At 42.0% G+C, this 17,835-nt stretch overlaps 1 protein-coding gene across 3 annotated transcripts in view; it reads right to left on the bottom strand.

Moving 5' to 3' along the window:
• Positions 1-17,835, bottom strand: part of SLC46A3 (solute carrier family 46 member 3) — a 44,474-nt gene that overhangs the window by 18,458 nt on the left and 8,181 nt on the right. For all 3 annotated transcript variants that reach the window (XM_088460266.1, XM_088460268.1, XM_088460267.1), the window contains exons 2-3: positions 14,581-14,822; positions 6,383-7,250 (exon numbers count right to left, since the gene is read on the bottom strand). In XM_088460266.1, the coding sequence (XP_088316392.1) occupies positions 6,383-7,250; positions 14,581-14,772 (1,060 nt within the window). In that variant the 5' untranslated portion in view covers positions 14,773-14,822. The remainder of the gene's footprint in view (positions 1-6,382; positions 7,251-14,580; positions 14,823-17,835) is intronic.

The raw sequence follows: 17,835 nt of genomic DNA, 5'->3' as shown, positions 1-17,835 counted from the left end.
ACAAGAAATCTTGTAGGGACATAGGTAACACTAACTGGCTTATCTTTACCGCACTTTGCACAGTATTAATTGCTCGTATACGAGTATAGAATTATGTTAAGAGCTACATCTGATTGACTTTGACACCTGGGTGCATATAATTAAATTAGCAGCTTTGGAAAGCATTTAATAACCATGAGGATCTAATCCTATGGTTTAGGAGGAAACGCCACACAGATGTTCAACCTGATATATCACACTACTACACAGGTTCTCAAATTCGGTCCTCAGGACCCCAAACAGTGCATGTTTTCCAGGTCTCCTCACAGAATCACAAGTGAAATAATTAGCTCCACCTGTGCATCTTTTAAAATGTGAGTAGTGTATACACCTGTGCACCTGCTGGGTGACCTGGGAAACGTGACCTGTGTGGGGTCCTGAGGACCGAGTTTGAGAACCACTGCCCTACTACACTGATATAGCTTTGGACAGAACATTGGTAGAACTTAATGATACATAGTATCTATATGTACAGTATAACCTTGCATTGTTATAGTGTATGAGACACACTGATAAAATGAATTAGAAACATTTTGATGTAAAGACCACACAATTATTTTGTATATATAGTGAACCTTTTTGTTGATGATAAGAGCAGGTTGTTATTTAAATACACTGATTTCTATTCTTTTCACTTTCTGTCATCTTTATTTTATATCTCGCTTGTGCCTAACGTGGTTGTGAAACCATACTTGCTTATAACAGCATTACATATTTTCATATGAGTTTGATTTCCCATGACATTTGAATGTATATAGAGCTAATAAATGGCATGGTTTAATATTAGATTGTAGGGGTGTGTGCACCCACACAATAACTCTTTTTACTCTGTGTATGACTTTGATACCTGTACACATACTTTACAAATCTGAGGAAAACACCTAGTTGTTTAATGGCTGCTAATGGCTTGGTGGCTGTCTTGCCTCTAAAAGACTTGTGTGCAGATGAGCTTCCAGCCAGGAAGAACATCTTAACCGATGTACTGTGTCTTTGTACGCAGATGCTGCAACTTTTTACGCAGATGCTTGAATTTGCGAAGCCGCAGATGAGCGTCTCAATACACGGCTGTGAAATTTGCAAATTTTCGCATAACAGCTGCGTAAAATGATGCAGTCACGACGGGATTAGCGTACAACCTTAAATCAGGCCCTACATGTCTTGAATTTTCACTAATTTATTGAAGGGCCTTATGTATAGTTTTGCTTTGTCCAGCATTATATTGTGTTACAATTTCTAATACCCATGATGCCTATGTTAAAATAAACCCAAAACTTTAGGTGTACCTTTAAAAAAATTGCTGCAAAAATTGGCCAAATTCATTAAATAAGCCCCTATAATTCAGCACATTAAGGGCTAGCAGCGTCCTTTTTTACAGTTGCTGCCTTTGAGCGCCAGAGCACCACTTAAGGTTATTTGTTCATTGTGTAATACAACATTTCCGTTGTCTTTAGCAGTAAAAAGTTAGACCGTACCAGGGACATTATATTAACTCGACATGTATTGATCCGCTCAGCCGCAATATAATAATAGGCCTGAATCAGAGTTTTACGCTGTATGGTAATGCCGCACTGCTGGCATTGCAGATCCGAGTGCTGTGTCCAAAGAGAGATCGGAAAACACTGAAGTTGTGCGTTAACCATCGGGTTGAATCAGGCGCAATGCCAACATTAGGATTTAAAAAGAAACTTAAATAATGGGTTTCAGGCAAATCGATTATGCAACACTACGATGAATGCTGTAGAGAATCCATACGATAGTCGCAGACGCAACTACGGCAGTAGCCACTAAAACGGTCGCAGCAACATACCACTCAGAATTAGGGAGAGATGTATCAAGCTTTGGAGAGAGATAAAGTGAGGAGATAAAGTACCAACCAATCAGCTCCTGTCATTTTCCAAACACAGCCTGTAAACTGAGTTAGGAGCTGATTAGTTGGTACTTTATCTCTCTCCAAAGTTTGATACATCTCCCCCTTTAGGTTCTAATAGCAAAAGGGAAACAATAGATAAGATTTTGTTGGCCAAATCCTAAAGATTGAGTTGAACCCTAGAATTGTATCTGTATTTAATGTGTCCTCCTATTTGTTTCCATTTTCCAAATTTACATTGTTTTTGTTGTTAATTGCAAATGAACAACTCCCCCTTTATGCTGCAGCGTGGTGTCTTATTATAGGTAGGAAATATGCTTTTAACAGATCATTTAAAATTGGATTTGCATTTTTCATCTCTAGTGAGTGTTAATGGAAAGACCTCTGGTCTAAGCCATTATCTGCATTCATTGGGGTCATCGGTAATAACTAGTCAGGAGCTTATGTCACATCTCTTGTGTGGCAGCACAACGTGTATATTTGCAAGCAAAACAAAAAGTCATTAGACTCCTATGAAGATGCCCACAGGCTGCAGCGCTAATCTGTTAATGTACTTATTAAGATGCACCATCGGCTGCACCAGCCCTATGGAGAAGCAGATTTCTGAATATGGCCGCCTGTGTCAGCTGACCCCTACTTTACCCTGCCCCTGCCCGAGGCCACCCTGCCATGCTTTTATTTTTTTTTATAAAAACTTGTCGGGGCAATGGGCCTGCCAAAATGGTTACTAGGCAAGCTGTGCACCCAGGCCAGCTGTCACCGTCTACCCAACCCGGTCTCCTCCCCCACTCGCTGCAGCGGTGATTGTGACAGACTGGCCTCATCTCCCGACCTGCAGTGACAAATTGAAGAGGACATAAGGTTAGTGAAGGGGGATGGTCATAACTACAATAAATATATAAAGGGGGCACAACTTAAGTTCTACGGGGGGGGTCAGGTGGTACAACTTAAATATATAGAAGGGGCGGCAGGTGGCACAGCTTAATTAAACATGTAAGGGGCAATGTGGCATAAATTAATTAAAAAACACATTCATTAGATATAAAAGGGGACAGGTGGCACACATTAAACACTCAATGTCTCTCCCTGCCTCTCCATAGTTACCCACTGCCTCTCCCTAGTCACCAATTGCCAACCTGTTACCCTCTGCTTCCCCGTGCCACCCTGACTCTCCCTAGTCAACCACTGCCTCCCCATCACCCTCTGCCTCTCCCTGCTTCCCTCTGCCTCCCCAGTCTCCCACTGCCTCTTCTTGCCACCCACTGCTTCTTCCTGTTGCTCTCTACCTCTGCCTGTCACCCACTGATTCTCAGTTACCGTCTGCCTACCCAGTCACATACTGCCTTCCCGTCACCCTCTGCCTCTCCCTGTCAACCTCTACTTATCCATTCACCCACTGCCTCCCTGTTACCCTCTGCCTCCCCCTCCCTCTCCCTGCTTCTCACTGTTTCTCTCTGCCTCTCCGTCACCGAATGCCTCCTCCTGTCACCCTCCACCTCCCTAGTCTCCCACTGCTTCTCCCTGCCACCCACTGCCTCTCACTGTTTCCCTCTGCCTCTCCCTGCCACCCACTGCTTCTCCCTGTCACCCTCTATCTCTGCCTTTCACCAACTGCTTCTCCCTGACACCCTCCACCTCCCCCTGTTACCCGTCCCAGTCACTCGATATCTCTCTCTGCCACCCCCAAGGCCTGCACAGGGGGTATACATGTAACATTCTCATAAATGTATCAAAAATCACATGCAGAGACAGGGGCTCTAAAAGGAGCTCTACCCGGCAATGATTTAGAGATGTAGTGACTGCATTAGTGGTCACTTCACTTCTGTTTTGTGCCTGTGCAGCGCCATTGTGCATGCGCAATCTGCCGCACCCATGTGTGATGGCGATTCTGCGGCAACTTGCTGGGATCCTGTAATCATTTTTATTTATTTTATTAGAGCAAAATAGTTTGAGAACCACAGCCTAGATATAGATATGGCACTGGCCGTACGTTAGGAGTGATTCCTTACATAAAAGGTATAAACATGCAGCTATTCATTGTTAGTAATGCTCTTCCATATTAAAGTGTATAGAAGTAGGAACATATTGAGGCGTAACACTTTCGCCTGTGCTAGGAGTGCTGGTAATCACAGATATCTGATCTGCATTTGGACAGGGAAGAGCGATAACATAACGCAACTGCCTCAATGCGGTGTAAGTGTGTATTTATTAAAACTGGTGCAGATATAACTGTAGAAATAATCTGTAACCCATAACAACTAAACAAATGGGCACACTGAAATGAAAGACATATGTTTTGTCTATGGAGTTTGATATTTTCAATCCAGATAATACATTGGCTTACAATATACAGTCATTTCTTCAGTTCGTTCACCAGTTTTTATAAACGCTCAACTGAAATGCACATAGGAAGTGATAGCAGGTTTCTCTAATGGCAGAACTCAGCAAGAACACATAGCAGATTCCAAAACTTACCTGTACTTTCAGCAAGGGGCACTGAGAGGGAAGTGGGGCAGGTACTGATTACCCAGGCTTGTCTGGGGGGCCAGGGCTGGCCATTGAGGAAACACCACCCCTCTGCGCGCACTGTAGACTCACGGCACCCGACATAAAGCAGTATTCAATGTGAGGTGAGCCGCGATACTTTTGTGCGGCCCGGACTTTCTGCCTACTTCGCCTGTTTGGCAGGTGGAAAAGTATTGCGCGCGTGCCCGCTTTACCCCGTATTCAATATGAAAGTACGTGAAAACGGCACGCGGCGAAACTGAAACAGGCGGAAAGTGCTGTCAGATTTGGGGAAATCAGTTTGATACCCCCCAAAAGATGCTCTGACATTGGGGTTCCCTATGATACCCCCCGATTTGGCTTGCTGAAGGAATTTGGGTTTTTTAAAAGGGCTCAATAGCTGCTAAATAGCGTTTTTCAATACGTGGTGCAGAATAGTATTCAGGAGTATTTTTTTCTGAAAAATAACTATTCCCATCAAATTTGGGGTACTTGAAAATGGGGGTCTACATATTTAAAAGTTGCTAAAGTGAAGTTTAAAAAATTGTGAAAAATCCACCTGCTGCAAGCACCTGCAATCCAAAAAAAACACTTGGGCATACTTGGGGACCCCCCAGAGTCATGTTCGCTAGTTTTTAACTTTGTACCACAATTTTTTTTTTGCCGCCCCCTTTTTCAAAATAATTTTTTGGGGGGGTCCTTAAGTGTTTAAAAAAAATTTGACACAGTTTACCTTTGGGGGGACTGTCTGAAGGCTGTAGGGGGGTTCCCGCAATGTTGCACGCCAAAACCACTATTCATAGGCAAAACTTTTTCGCCTATTACATTGCATTGACTTTCCGCCTAGGCGGAAAGTCCTTCAAATTGAATATGGGGTAAAACCAAAACAGGCGAAAATGACGTCACCCACGAAAAGTTTCGCCAAAAACACTCAAACGGCTTTTCGCTCCAAATTGAATACGGGCCATAATCTTTATAGTGAGTCTTTTCCCAATCAGGCATGTTCACGCTCCCTCTCTAACGACAGGGTGCACTAGAAGTCTCAGTGGCCATGCTTTCAGTGAGGGGCACAGGAAGACATAATGCATATTTACATACCGACGGAATACTGGGAGTGTTAGAAATGTGTGCTATTGTTAGGTTTGAATCTACAGCTTAAGACTTTTTGTTATAGGTAATCTGTTTTAAAAGAGCCATTCTGTCCTCTCCCCAAATAAACACAGATATAGGTACAAAACCCCCTCAGCACCCTATTCTGCTGCCAATTTTCTGTAAATGACACATAAATGACATAACAAATACAAATTAATTATATCAATGAAGAAGGGCAAGAAATTCCTCCTTGATTAAACCCAGATATGTACATACACTTTTAATACAAAAAGTCCTGAAAAGATAAACCATCATTATGAAATCTTATCTCAAACATATAACAGAACAGTCATTTCAGGCATCTCCTTGGACAAAGATCAACATGTTAGCACCTATGTAACTGGGTCAATGTAGTTAAAATGAAATAATCTGGGTGTGATCTACTAAAGGTCGTAGAAAACATTATTAAACATTTGCTTTTATGTGTGCTTTACAGATTGATTTTCCTAACCATATAATCTATTAACCAACGGCATATCAACCTATAAATCACATTGCAATAAACACAATTGCAGGAGTAGCAAATGCTTGCTCTCAAATTCTGTACATTTATTAAGTGGCAGCTTTCCAAAGCCACCGCCTGTCAGGGTTCAGGTTGCGGGATTTAAAACAGCAATAAGAATATATGCAAAACACGTCTGGTTTTGCATCTAAGATTATTGCCGTTTAAAATCTCCATGGCCAGAACAGTCAAGTGGTGGACCAGAAAAGCTGCTCCTAAATCCATTGGTATCTACTGCCTGTACATGTAATTTAACTTCAGATGTTTTACCTGTACTGAAATTCATATGTAGACCATCCAACCACACTATAACTTACCTAACATCATGGTGACGGTTGTTGTCGCAAACGCAGCCATAATAATCCCTGCAGTCCACGATGCTATTCCAATGAAGACAATGTAAGCATCTTTCAGGCAGCGGGTAAACAAGTACACGCCAAGGAAGCTGCCCACAAAACAAAATGTGGACAGGGCGGACCCCCATCCAACAAGGACTGGATCCCAGCAGAGAGGAGAGTCCAACTCGTAAAGAGTAAAAAGGCCTAAGGCTCCAATATTTGCAAACAAATATGCCATAAAGGCAAACAGCAGGAGGCTGACGGCAACCCGTTTTTTGCCAGACGCATTCTTAAAAAGTAAGTAAACTCCAGAAAAAAGTTCCTTCACCCCTTCTTTGCTCAGCACACGCTGCTGAAAGTCTGACCTTTTCACAGTTTCTTCCAAGATAAAAATTGTATACAAAATGTTTATAATGTATAGAGCTACTGGTATGGCAAAGGACCATCTAAATCCTAGTCCTTTAATAGTGTACCCCGATGTGATCCCAGCAATGCCACTTGACACCCCCAGGACCATGTCCAGAAAAGCTATGCGTACATTTTTTTTCCGGACATCCTTAGCAATGTCGGCTATATAAGAAAAGCAGCCTCCAATTATCGTTGCAAAGCCGCCCAGGAATCCACTGATAAATGAAGACAGGTATAAGATCTCAAGAGGCAAGTCAAAGAACGAAGCTGCAACAAATCCAGTGATAGACAGTAAGCCACCCACGCATGGCAGCAATATGGATGCTTTACGGCCATGCTGGTCACCATAGGATACCAGTATTAAAGCCATTAAAAGACTTGGAATGAGTGAACTTAAATCAAGTGTTGTAGAGAAAATGGACGCCCGTTTTTGAACCACCTAAAGAAAGAAAACAGAGAATGGATTAGTCATGTGACTTTAAACGTTCAACCGGCTACAAGTTCAGGACCACCACCCATTAGTCATTTTAACTCTTTTGATTTTCTCCTAAAATCCGTCTCTTATTGACTTCTGTTATGCATTAAATTATTTAATAAAGACATGATGAATCAATACTGCATTAATTATAATTTGTGGGTTAAGAAAAAGTTTGTTGCAGTGGGGTCCAAATGCAGTTTCCCAGTAAAGTAGAACCAAAAGGTTCAAAGTCTTTGAGACCTGATCTCCGTGACCTCTGAGGAACCCAAGGTCACAGAGTTTAAGGTCTTTTGAAAGAATGAAAAGGCATTTGCCCTCTAGAAAATTTTGAGAACATCCCTGAAAAGGTGCCTTCACTCAATTAACTAAACTTTAATACCCTCTTGGCCTGCTGAGCCATGTGTTCCCCTTGGAAACAACACTACGTAGACAAGGGATCCGGTCAATATTCCTGGCACATGGGATGCTGGCGCTTAGAATACCGGCACCGGAATTCCGACACCTATCAGAATCCCGGCACCAGCAACCTGAACGCCGGCATCCCAAAGGTAAGTAGCCGGGTTTAGGGGGAGGGCTAGGTTTAGGGTGCTGGGAGGGGAGGTTAGGTTTAGGCACTACAGGGGCTAGGGGTAGGAGGAGGGTTAGGATACCTACCAACAGGTGTCAGTATCCTAACCCTGTCGTGATACCAGCGTTGGGATTTTGATCACCGGGATCCCGAGTGCCAGCATCCCGTACCCAACTCGTAGACAAAAGTGATTGGACACCCCCACACAAGCGAAATGCATACCATTGCCCACAAGTTCAAATGGCCACTAATGTGGTGGTTTCGATAAGAACACTTTGTAGGGAGGCCCATGCACTTGCAGTTCTATGGAAACAACTAATGTTTTCATGATGACAATGTCACCTGTTATGTTTCCAGGGCGACGCTGGATTGGTATACAGAAAATTCAGTAACCCGGATGGACTGGCTAGCTCAGAAACCAGATCTTAACCCCATTGAGAACCTCTGAGACGAATTGGAGCGACGGGTATGTATAAGGCCGACTTAACCTTCTTCGGTATCACAGTTGGAATGGCAAAACATACCGCCTGCTGTTGTCCTGGAACTTGTGGACAGTTTGCCTAAAAGGGTGTCTGCAGTAATTACTGCACGTGGTGGACCTACAAAGTACTGACGTCAATAAAATCTTGTTGATCTATTTGCTGTCAGTGTCTAATCACTTTTGTTTACATGAGAACAAGAGCCTTTGCACCAGATACGTTCACTTAGCAGCTCACAAAATGACCTTTGGTTTTTTTTCTGTTTAATTTTGAAAGTGAAAATATACATTTCAGCCACAATACAGGTGTTTTCCAGTTCTGCTACATTGTCCTCATAACATAAAACAGAACAGTAACAGAGGCGCTTGGTACTGTATTAGGTTACAAACTTCTTTGCCCTACACATAAACAGTAACAAGTATTATGACTTGAGAGCCAAATTAATATATTTTGGTGTTGCAATTCCCTTCCTGACATTCAGTATTGGTTATAGACCCTGTATAGCAGAGCCACTAATTGTACATGTATTTTTATGGGGCCTATAATATAATGCTTTTTGTGGGGAAATAGCTGGGTGTAGTAACAATACAAACTGATGTGTGATATTAAGTGGGGGTACAGGCTGGCATGTAATCTCTGCCAATGGGCATGGCTCCCTACCCTAAAAAATGTTCTCAGTATTGCAATTATTTTACTAAATGCTGGCTACTAACCTTTGAAACTGAATCATAACTTTTGGATACTTTTATCTAGGCCTACTATAATGATCCATTGTATTAGTGCAGGAATTCTATAGTGGGTTAAAAGAACTGGCATCAGGCCAGACAGTGTGCTAGTGGAGGACAGACTTATTCAGGGTAAATCATTCAATAACAGGCCCCTGTAGAGCAGAGATTATATAAATGGGTACCATTAGAGCCGCTCTCGATTATAGAATCTAACCAATAATAAAAGATAGTAAAGAAATTCTATTTACAAAATAGTGGACACGGGGGGTGATTCAGCAAAGATAGCAATTGCAGGCAGATGTGCAAATAGGCTTGCTAATATGCACAACCCTTCTTTCTCTCATAATATGCAAATGCAGCAGGAGGTGTATGACAACTCCTGCTGCATTTACGATCCCAGCACTGCGACGGAGGTTGAAGGCTGGGATCACCATCGCGACCATCGGTGGTCAATGGTCGCAATGGTGCCTGGCCGCCAGCCAGCTGAGTAAGCCTCAGCTTACTCAAGGATAAAGCAATATGTGAGGCGCTAGTCAGTAAAAAGGTGTATTTAATTCATATATATCACATAAAAATACCATATAAGAATAAACTATATCAAAAAAGTAGAAAAAATATATTTAAATAAAAATAAAAACATGAGAAATAATAACCAATATATCAGATAAAAAAAATAATAAAAGGAAAAATGTTTTAATTAATATAAAGTTGACATGTACCAGCTTACTCAGGCTGGCCGGCTTGCAAGGCCAGGAAGCTGCGTCGGACGACACAGTCCCTGGCCTTGCTATTCCCGGAAAACGGGGCCATCGTACCTTCGTTTCCTGGAGCGCTGGCCGACCCCGCTTCTGCAACGCCCCCTAAATGCCCCTGCCTGTCAATCAGGCAGAGGCATCAAAGGGGCTGAATGCGACTACGCAGGATCCATTCTGCACACTCGCAGAATGGGTCCCGTGCACCTGCAGATTCCCGATTAATTGGGAATCTGCGATCAGCAGTGCACGCTGAATCAGGCCAATAGCCTTTATCCTCACTACTGGACATAACTTTATACTGCAGCATGTGCATTACTGAGTTAACATACCAAGGATAAATGAAGAGTTTAAACTATATACAGGGTCGGACCTGCCCAAAGGTGTACAGGGGAAATCTCAGATGGGCACCATTTTCTGAGGGCCCCACTCCCTCCTCTAGCGATCAATAACTTGGTGAAACAGGATCATGGATGAACTTGGGTGCTTGGTTGGTTTCTATGGAAACTGCACCAAGATAAGTCTTCCTGCCAAGCAAGATGGGCAGTCCTGAAACACCCCTGTCGCCTCCTTTATAAAGGGCCCTGTTCTTGGCATTACCTCTTTACTAGTTGGTCAAGTCTCTCTGTGGTGGCCGGCCACACCACCTCTGGTGGCTGACCACATACTATAAGCTTGGGCCCCTACCACTGCATTCCCTGGTGGGCTCTTCATGCCCCAGTTCAACAATGACTATGGGGCAGATTTACTAAGCTCTGGAAAGTGGTAAATTGGAGAGTGTTAAACTACCAACCAATCAGCTCCTAACTGTCATTTTTCAAACACAGCCTACAACATTCTCCAATGTATCACTTTCCAGAGCTTAGTACATCTCCCCCCAAAAGTACCTTATTTATTTCATTCCCCTGCTGACGGTTATGTTGTGCCTCCCCATGCGTAAAGGGGACAAGACAAAGGATCTCTCCCCACTGTTAGCAGCCTAATAGCCAGTACCATTGTACCGGTATCTCGTGACACACTAATTTTTCAAGAATGGCTATCTTAAAAAATGTGTAATCTTTTGGTCAGTGTTTGGAACAGTTGTCAGCACATGACTGGATAGCCAGGACACCATGCCAAGACATTAGTCATCTATGGTGTTCTTGTTCTCTATATGTAGTGAATAGTGGGGTAATAGAGGAATGAAGTGAACTTCTATGGTAGTTATTTGGAGTGGGGAAGTCCTTAGCTGGACAAACCCTTTGTTTGCTGATAAGTGCATCTGTTGTACAGAAGACAATGCCCACTCTACTGAATGATGTACACTACCGTTCAAAAGTTTGGGGTCATCCAGACAATTTCATGTTTTACATGAAAACTGACTTTTATTTATCAAATGAGTTACAAAATGAACAGAACATATAGTCAATACATTGGCAAGGTTAGAAATAATTATTTTTATTTGAAATAATAATTTTGTCCTTCAAACTTTGCTTTCGTCAAAGAATGCTCCTTTTGCAGCAATTACACCATTGCAGACCTTTGGCATTGTAGCTGTTAATTTGTTGAGGTAATCTGAAGAAATGTCACCCCATGCTTCCTGAAGCACCTCCCACAAGTTGGATTGGCTTGATGGACACTTCTTGCATACCATACGGTCAAGCTGCTCCCACAACAGCTCAATGGGGTTGAGATCTGGTGACTGCGCTGGCCACTCCATTACAGACAGAATACCAACTGCCTGCTTCTTCCCTAAATAGTTCTTGCATAATTTGGAGGTGTGCTTTGGGTCACTGTCTGTTGGAGGTCGAAATTGGCTCCAATCAAGCACTGTCCACAGGGTATGGCATGGCGTTGCAAAATGGAGTGATAGCCTTCCTTATTCAAAATCCCTTTTACCTTGTACAAATCTCCCACTTTACCAGCACCAAAGCAGCCCCAGACCATCACATTACCTCCACCATGCTCGACAGATGGCGTCAGGCACTCTTCCAGCATCTTTTCACTTGTTCTGTGTCTATGTGTGATCTAAACACCACAAACTTCGATTCGTCTGTCCATAACACTTTTTTCCAATCTTCGTCTGTCCAATGTCTATGTTCTTTTGCCCATATTAATCTTTTTCTTTTATTGGCCAGTCTCAGATATGGCTTTTTCTTTGCCACTCTGCCTAGAAGGTCAGCATTCTGGAGTCGCCTCTTTACTGTAGACGTTGACACTGGCGTTTTGCAGGTTCCATTTAATGAAGCTGCCAGTTGAGGACTTCTGAGGCGTCTATTTCTCAAAGAGACTCTAATGTACTTGTCTTCTTGCACAGTTGTGCACCGGGGCCACCCACTTCTCTTTCTACTCTGGTTAGAGCCTGTTTGTGCTGTTCTCTGAAGGGAGTGGTACACACCGTTGTTGGAAATATTCAGTTTCTTGCCAATTTCTCGCATGGAATAGCCTTCATTTCTAAGAACAAAAATAGACTGTCGAGTTTCACATTAAAGTTCTCTTTTTCTGGCCATTTGGAGAGTATAATCGAACCCACAAATGTGATGCTCCAGATACCCAACTAGCTCAAAGGAAGGCCAGTTTTATAGCTTCTCTAACGAGCAAACCCGTTTTCAGCTGTGCTAACATAATTGCACAAGGGTTTTCTAATTATCCATTAGTCTTCTAACGCGCTTAGCAAACACAATGTACCATTAGAACACTGGAGTGATGGTTGCTGGAAATGGGCCTCTATACACCTATGTAGATATTCCTTTAAAAACCAGACGTTTGAAGCTAGTATAGTTATTTACCACATTAACAATGTATAGAGTGTATTTCTAATGAATTTATCTGACAAAAACAGTGCTTTTCCTTAAAAAATAAGGAAATTTCTAAGTGACCCCAAACTTTTGAACGGTAGTGTACTCTGCATGTAGACTAAAGCTATGTACACACCTAACAGATATATATGCAGAGGATGGTTGTTCATACACACTGAACAACCATCATCTGGCCGTTAATTAGTCTATTATCTGATGGTCAAGATGGAATTTCCAGCCAAAAGCAGAAAAACACGTATGATTAATGTCTAACATCCTTCTTATAGTACAGTATCCAGGCTTCCCCTGTACAGGAAAACACGTATGATTAATGTCTAACATCCTTCTTATAGTACAGTATCCAGGCTTCCCCTGTACAGGAAAACACGTATGATTAATGTCTAACATCCTTCTTATAGTACAGTATCCAGGCTTCCCCTGTACAGGAAAACACGTATGATTAATGTCTAACATCCTTCTTATAGTACAGTATCCAGGCTTCCCCTGTACAGGAAAACACGTATGATTAATGTCTAGCATCCTTCTTATAGTAACATATCCAGGGTTCCCAGGCATAGAAAACACTTATCAGCCAGCAACACCGCAGCTTTCAGTGTAACACTCCCTACTGCTAACCGCCATAACCACTGATTACATAAGACACTGTGTCTTACAGCAAATAAACATGTAGGGCCAAATGTAATAGGGTGAGAGTTAGAAAATGTGAGAGGTTAGCAGTGAACTCTCACATTGGTTGAGTTTTATCTTCAAAATGGGAAAACATCTGGATGAGAGTTTCTAAACGTGAGAGTTTTTTGAGTCGAGTGGGAGTTTGCATGTTCTCGGACTCTATTACATTGGGCGAGTTTAAATAGTGTGAGCGTTTACTGCTAACCTCTCACATTTTCTAAGCTCTCACTCTATTACATTTGGCCCGTAGTCTCCCTAATACTGTACTTTTGCCCAGATAATATCTGCTATGCAGCCTCAGAGCATGATGGTTTAATACATTAATATAACACATCAAATGACTTTACAGTGAATCATAATTATTTAACTGTCCAATTACAGATTCAACTCTACTTCTGGACAATCCCACTTTGCTACAATGTGCATTATAGGGGAAGGCAACACCTTGGAATATAACCAAAATGTGAAATAGGTTTTTACTACTGTTTGAGGCATACACCCACACCTGTTTAGCACACATTATCGGGGAATAGGCACAGATGAAAGGGAAAATATTGAATTCTGCAATCTCCTTGGCCCAGGCACAAAACAGATCTGTGTTTTGGGAATGTGATCCTTTTGTCTTTACACCTTAGGATAATACAAATGGATGATACAAATGTACTGACTTGTACATATCTTCCTTTACGTTTTACTAACTACATTACACTATCTTTTTGGATTAAGATTTTGTTTCATCTGTGTGTTTATGTCATCAGGCAGAGCTGTTTATTTTCATTGCCACGGGATACGTTTGCTCTCTATATGGAATACAGCTGTGGTATACAGGGCAAACCACTCGCCCCTGTGTTTACCTCTGGCATCTTCTCCCCAATGGCAGATCCTTCACGCTCTGTCTTATCCCCCAATCTCACTTCCTTAAACACTAATATTTTCACTGGCTATTTTAGTACATGTAAAATGTATGTTCTTTACTAGTATGCATCAATTGTAATGTTTTGAAAACAATGTCTAAGGCAGATTTAATTAGCCGTGGGTTGCGTTGCATGGTCTGTTGCAGCAGGTAAAACGTCTCGGTGGCCATTCCATCGCTGAGAACAAAATAAGCGTAAACTCCTGCCTTGAGGCTGCACGACTGTTCATTGCAGATCTGTAATAGCATAGCTTCGGGCATTTTTTTACCTGCGGGAACAGACAGCGCGACTCAAACCGTTAATCAAATCTGCCCCTAAATGTTTTGGATAATACCAATCTGGAAATGTAAAACTGAAAAGAAAATATTTTGGCGCACTCTTACCTTTTGATGTATATAGTTGGGGTTACTCTGGTTTGTTTCGCAACCAGTTATGCTATTATTGAACATGACAGTAGTATTAAACTCGTCCTCCCACAGCCTGTGATAAACATACTGCTGCATTAATGGGTAGCTCACAAAACTTGCAAAGCAGTAGATTGCCATCACTGGCTCCACCAGCTGTAGCTTTCCCATTTTTAATTCCTTTTCCGTGATACTAATTCATGAGGAACATTCCATTATTCCTGAAAAGAAAAAAAAAAAAAAGACATCCAATGCAATTTCCAATACTAAAAACATGACATCTCTAAGGTTTCATTCGCTGTTGGGACTGAGAAAAACGGGAATGAATTTAAAGTTCATGCTATGCCCATTGGCTTTTCAGAGCATTTAAACATTTTCCTTAAAGTTTGTATTTATTATTTTAAAGCAATAACCACATCAAACTATAGACCTAGATTATCATTCACTCTTACGTACATGTGAGGCCCTTATTTGACTGGAAACCTCCAAACGTAATTTGAAACACAGTTCAGGGGTGGATGTTAAGTATAGCGATTAAATCTTAATTTTAATGGTTTTAAAGGTAAGCCATTCTAAAATAATGACTGTCACAAGTACGTGAGTACATTAGTAATGCCGTCACATCATTCCAAACCTGCCCCTTACCCAGAGAATAAATGAGCACCCTTGCAGAAGACTGTATATTCTAACGAAAAAACATGCTTATTCTATGTTGCAATATATTAGTGCTGTGTCCTAAGATATAAGTTCAAGTTCTTAACCAAATATAGAGGAGTTTAATGTCTGATACACAATAAAAGTGTCAAATCGATAGGATATCCTTCTATTGGATTGGTTATTCACCACCGGAATTCATATGCAACATCATATATGTAGGAAAGCGGAGTGAAAATATTGAATAATATAATAGAACAAATTGTTCTCAGTATTCATAGACCTCCAAAATGAATCTTTGCTGTATACAAGGGGTACATAAATGCTCACCAACAGTAAGTACCATAGAATTCTCGTTCATATAGTATATATAAATAAATATCACTCTCAAACCCACAGCGTTCCTGTAGTCATGCATGCAGGGACACACAAACATATAATGATGCGGTATACTGAGTTTAAGGATATTTTCTCATATAGAACCAGCTTAATGGTACAATGTTTTTTAGATATAAATGTATGGATAGACAAGCATATAGTGGTAGAGGTAGTATTATGCTATAATTTCTCTTCTCTTGGAGAAATATTATCCAACCATCTAGATGACAATTATGCATATATTTTCTTACATATATGAGAAGTTAATCAATAATACAAACTTAGGGTCTCATTCAGACCCGCTCACAAGCGGGTCGATGTTTCCCAAATGCGCATGCGCACGACGGAGGCGCCTCCGTCATGCGCATGCGCGAGACCCGAATAACGACGGGATAGCCGTCATTATGGGTCTCGCACCAAAGGGGGCGTGCTGTCTATGGTGATTACAGCACGCCCCCTTTGGTGGGCGTGCCGGGGGCGTGACTGCCCAGACGGAGGCGTTCCATGGGAACGCCTACCGTCTGGGTCCGGCCCCACTGACATCACTAGTGATGTTAATGGGAGTGATTTTGGCTCTGATAGAGCCAAAATCACTCCAGGGCTTGCGGCAGACGAGACCCTACCACAAGGGTCTCGTCACAAGCCCGATGGTCGCGATGGTCTTGACCATCGCGACCATCACCATGGAGGCTTGCATAAGCTGTGGGTGGTAACCCACAGCTATCCACAGCTATGCGAGCGTCCACGAGGCCGCCTCGCTAAAAAAAAAAACACGCCCTGATTCAGAGCGGGCGCTTGTTCAGAGCGTCCGGCTCTGAATCAGGCCTTTATATCAAAAATTGGTTGAGCTATGCATTACTTCTAACACTTATCCTCGTGTTTACTGCCTACATCTGTGTCTGGCTGGTGCACACGCCGACCACCTCCTCCTATCCTGGCATGTATAAAGGGTAATCGTATCACTTCACCCAGACCTCCGTGTCTGCACCCTTGAGTTGTTATGTTTTTGTTGTCTTGCCTCAGTATCTGGACAATTGTCACATGTACACACTCTGTGGGTGACTGATGATGGCAAGGGCATACCTTTATTATACACACTCTGTGGGTGACTGATGATGACAAGGGCATACCTTTATTATACACACTCTGTGGGTGACTGATGATGACAAGGGCATACCTTTATTATACACACTCTGTGGGTGACTGATGATGACAAGGGCATACCTTTATTTATACACACTCTGTGGGTGACTGATGATGGCAAGGGCATACCTTTATTATACACACTCTGTGGGTGACTGATGATGACAAGGGCATACCTTTATTATACACACTCTGTGGGTGACTGATGATGACAAGGGCATACCTTTATTATACACACTCTGTGGGTGACTGATGATGACAAGGGCATACCTTTATTATACACACTCTGTGGGTGACTAATGATGGCAAGGGCATACCTTTATTATACACACTCTGTGGGTGACTGATGATGGCAAGGGCATACCTTTATTATACACACTCTGTGGGTGACTAATGATGGCAAGGGCATACCTTTATTATACACACTCTGTGGGTGACTGATGATGGCAAGGGCATACCTTTATTATACACACTCTGTGGGTGACTGATGATGGCAAGGGCATACCTTTATTATACACACTCTGTGGGTGACTGATGATGGCAAGGGCATACCTTTATTATACACACTCCAGTAGAAATATCATACAGCAGTTGTGTTCTGAATGTGTGCACTAACAGACTAGTGCACATATAAAGAGACCAATAGACATCAGAAGCTACTCTATGGAGAGATAGCCCAGACATAGCACTTCATTTCTACAAATATCGTGTGCATATATACAGACATTGGCATTAAGATGGGTGATATATGTATGGGCACACTGACCCATACAGATGTAGGCAGTAAACACGAGGATAAACCGTGTTAGAAGTGATGCATAGCTCAACCAATTAATTTTTGATAGAAGTTTGTATTATTGATGAACTTCTCATATATGTAAGAAAATATATGCATAATTGTCATCTAGGTGGTTGGATAATATTTCTCCAAGAGAAGAGAAATTATAGCATAATACTACCTCTACCACTATATGCTTGTCTATCCATACATTTAGATCTAAAAAACATTGTACCATTAAACTAGTTCTATATGAGAAAATATCCTTAAACTCAGTATAC

Source organism: Taudactylus pleione, unplaced genomic scaffold (genome assembly GCF_031769625.1).
Source record: "Taudactylus pleione unplaced genomic scaffold, aTauple2 ptg000043l, whole genome shotgun sequence".
Taxonomy (NCBI): Eukaryota; Metazoa; Chordata; class Amphibia; order Anura; family Myobatrachidae; genus Taudactylus; species Taudactylus pleione.
This window is presented reverse-complemented; position numbering and strand designations above follow the sequence as displayed.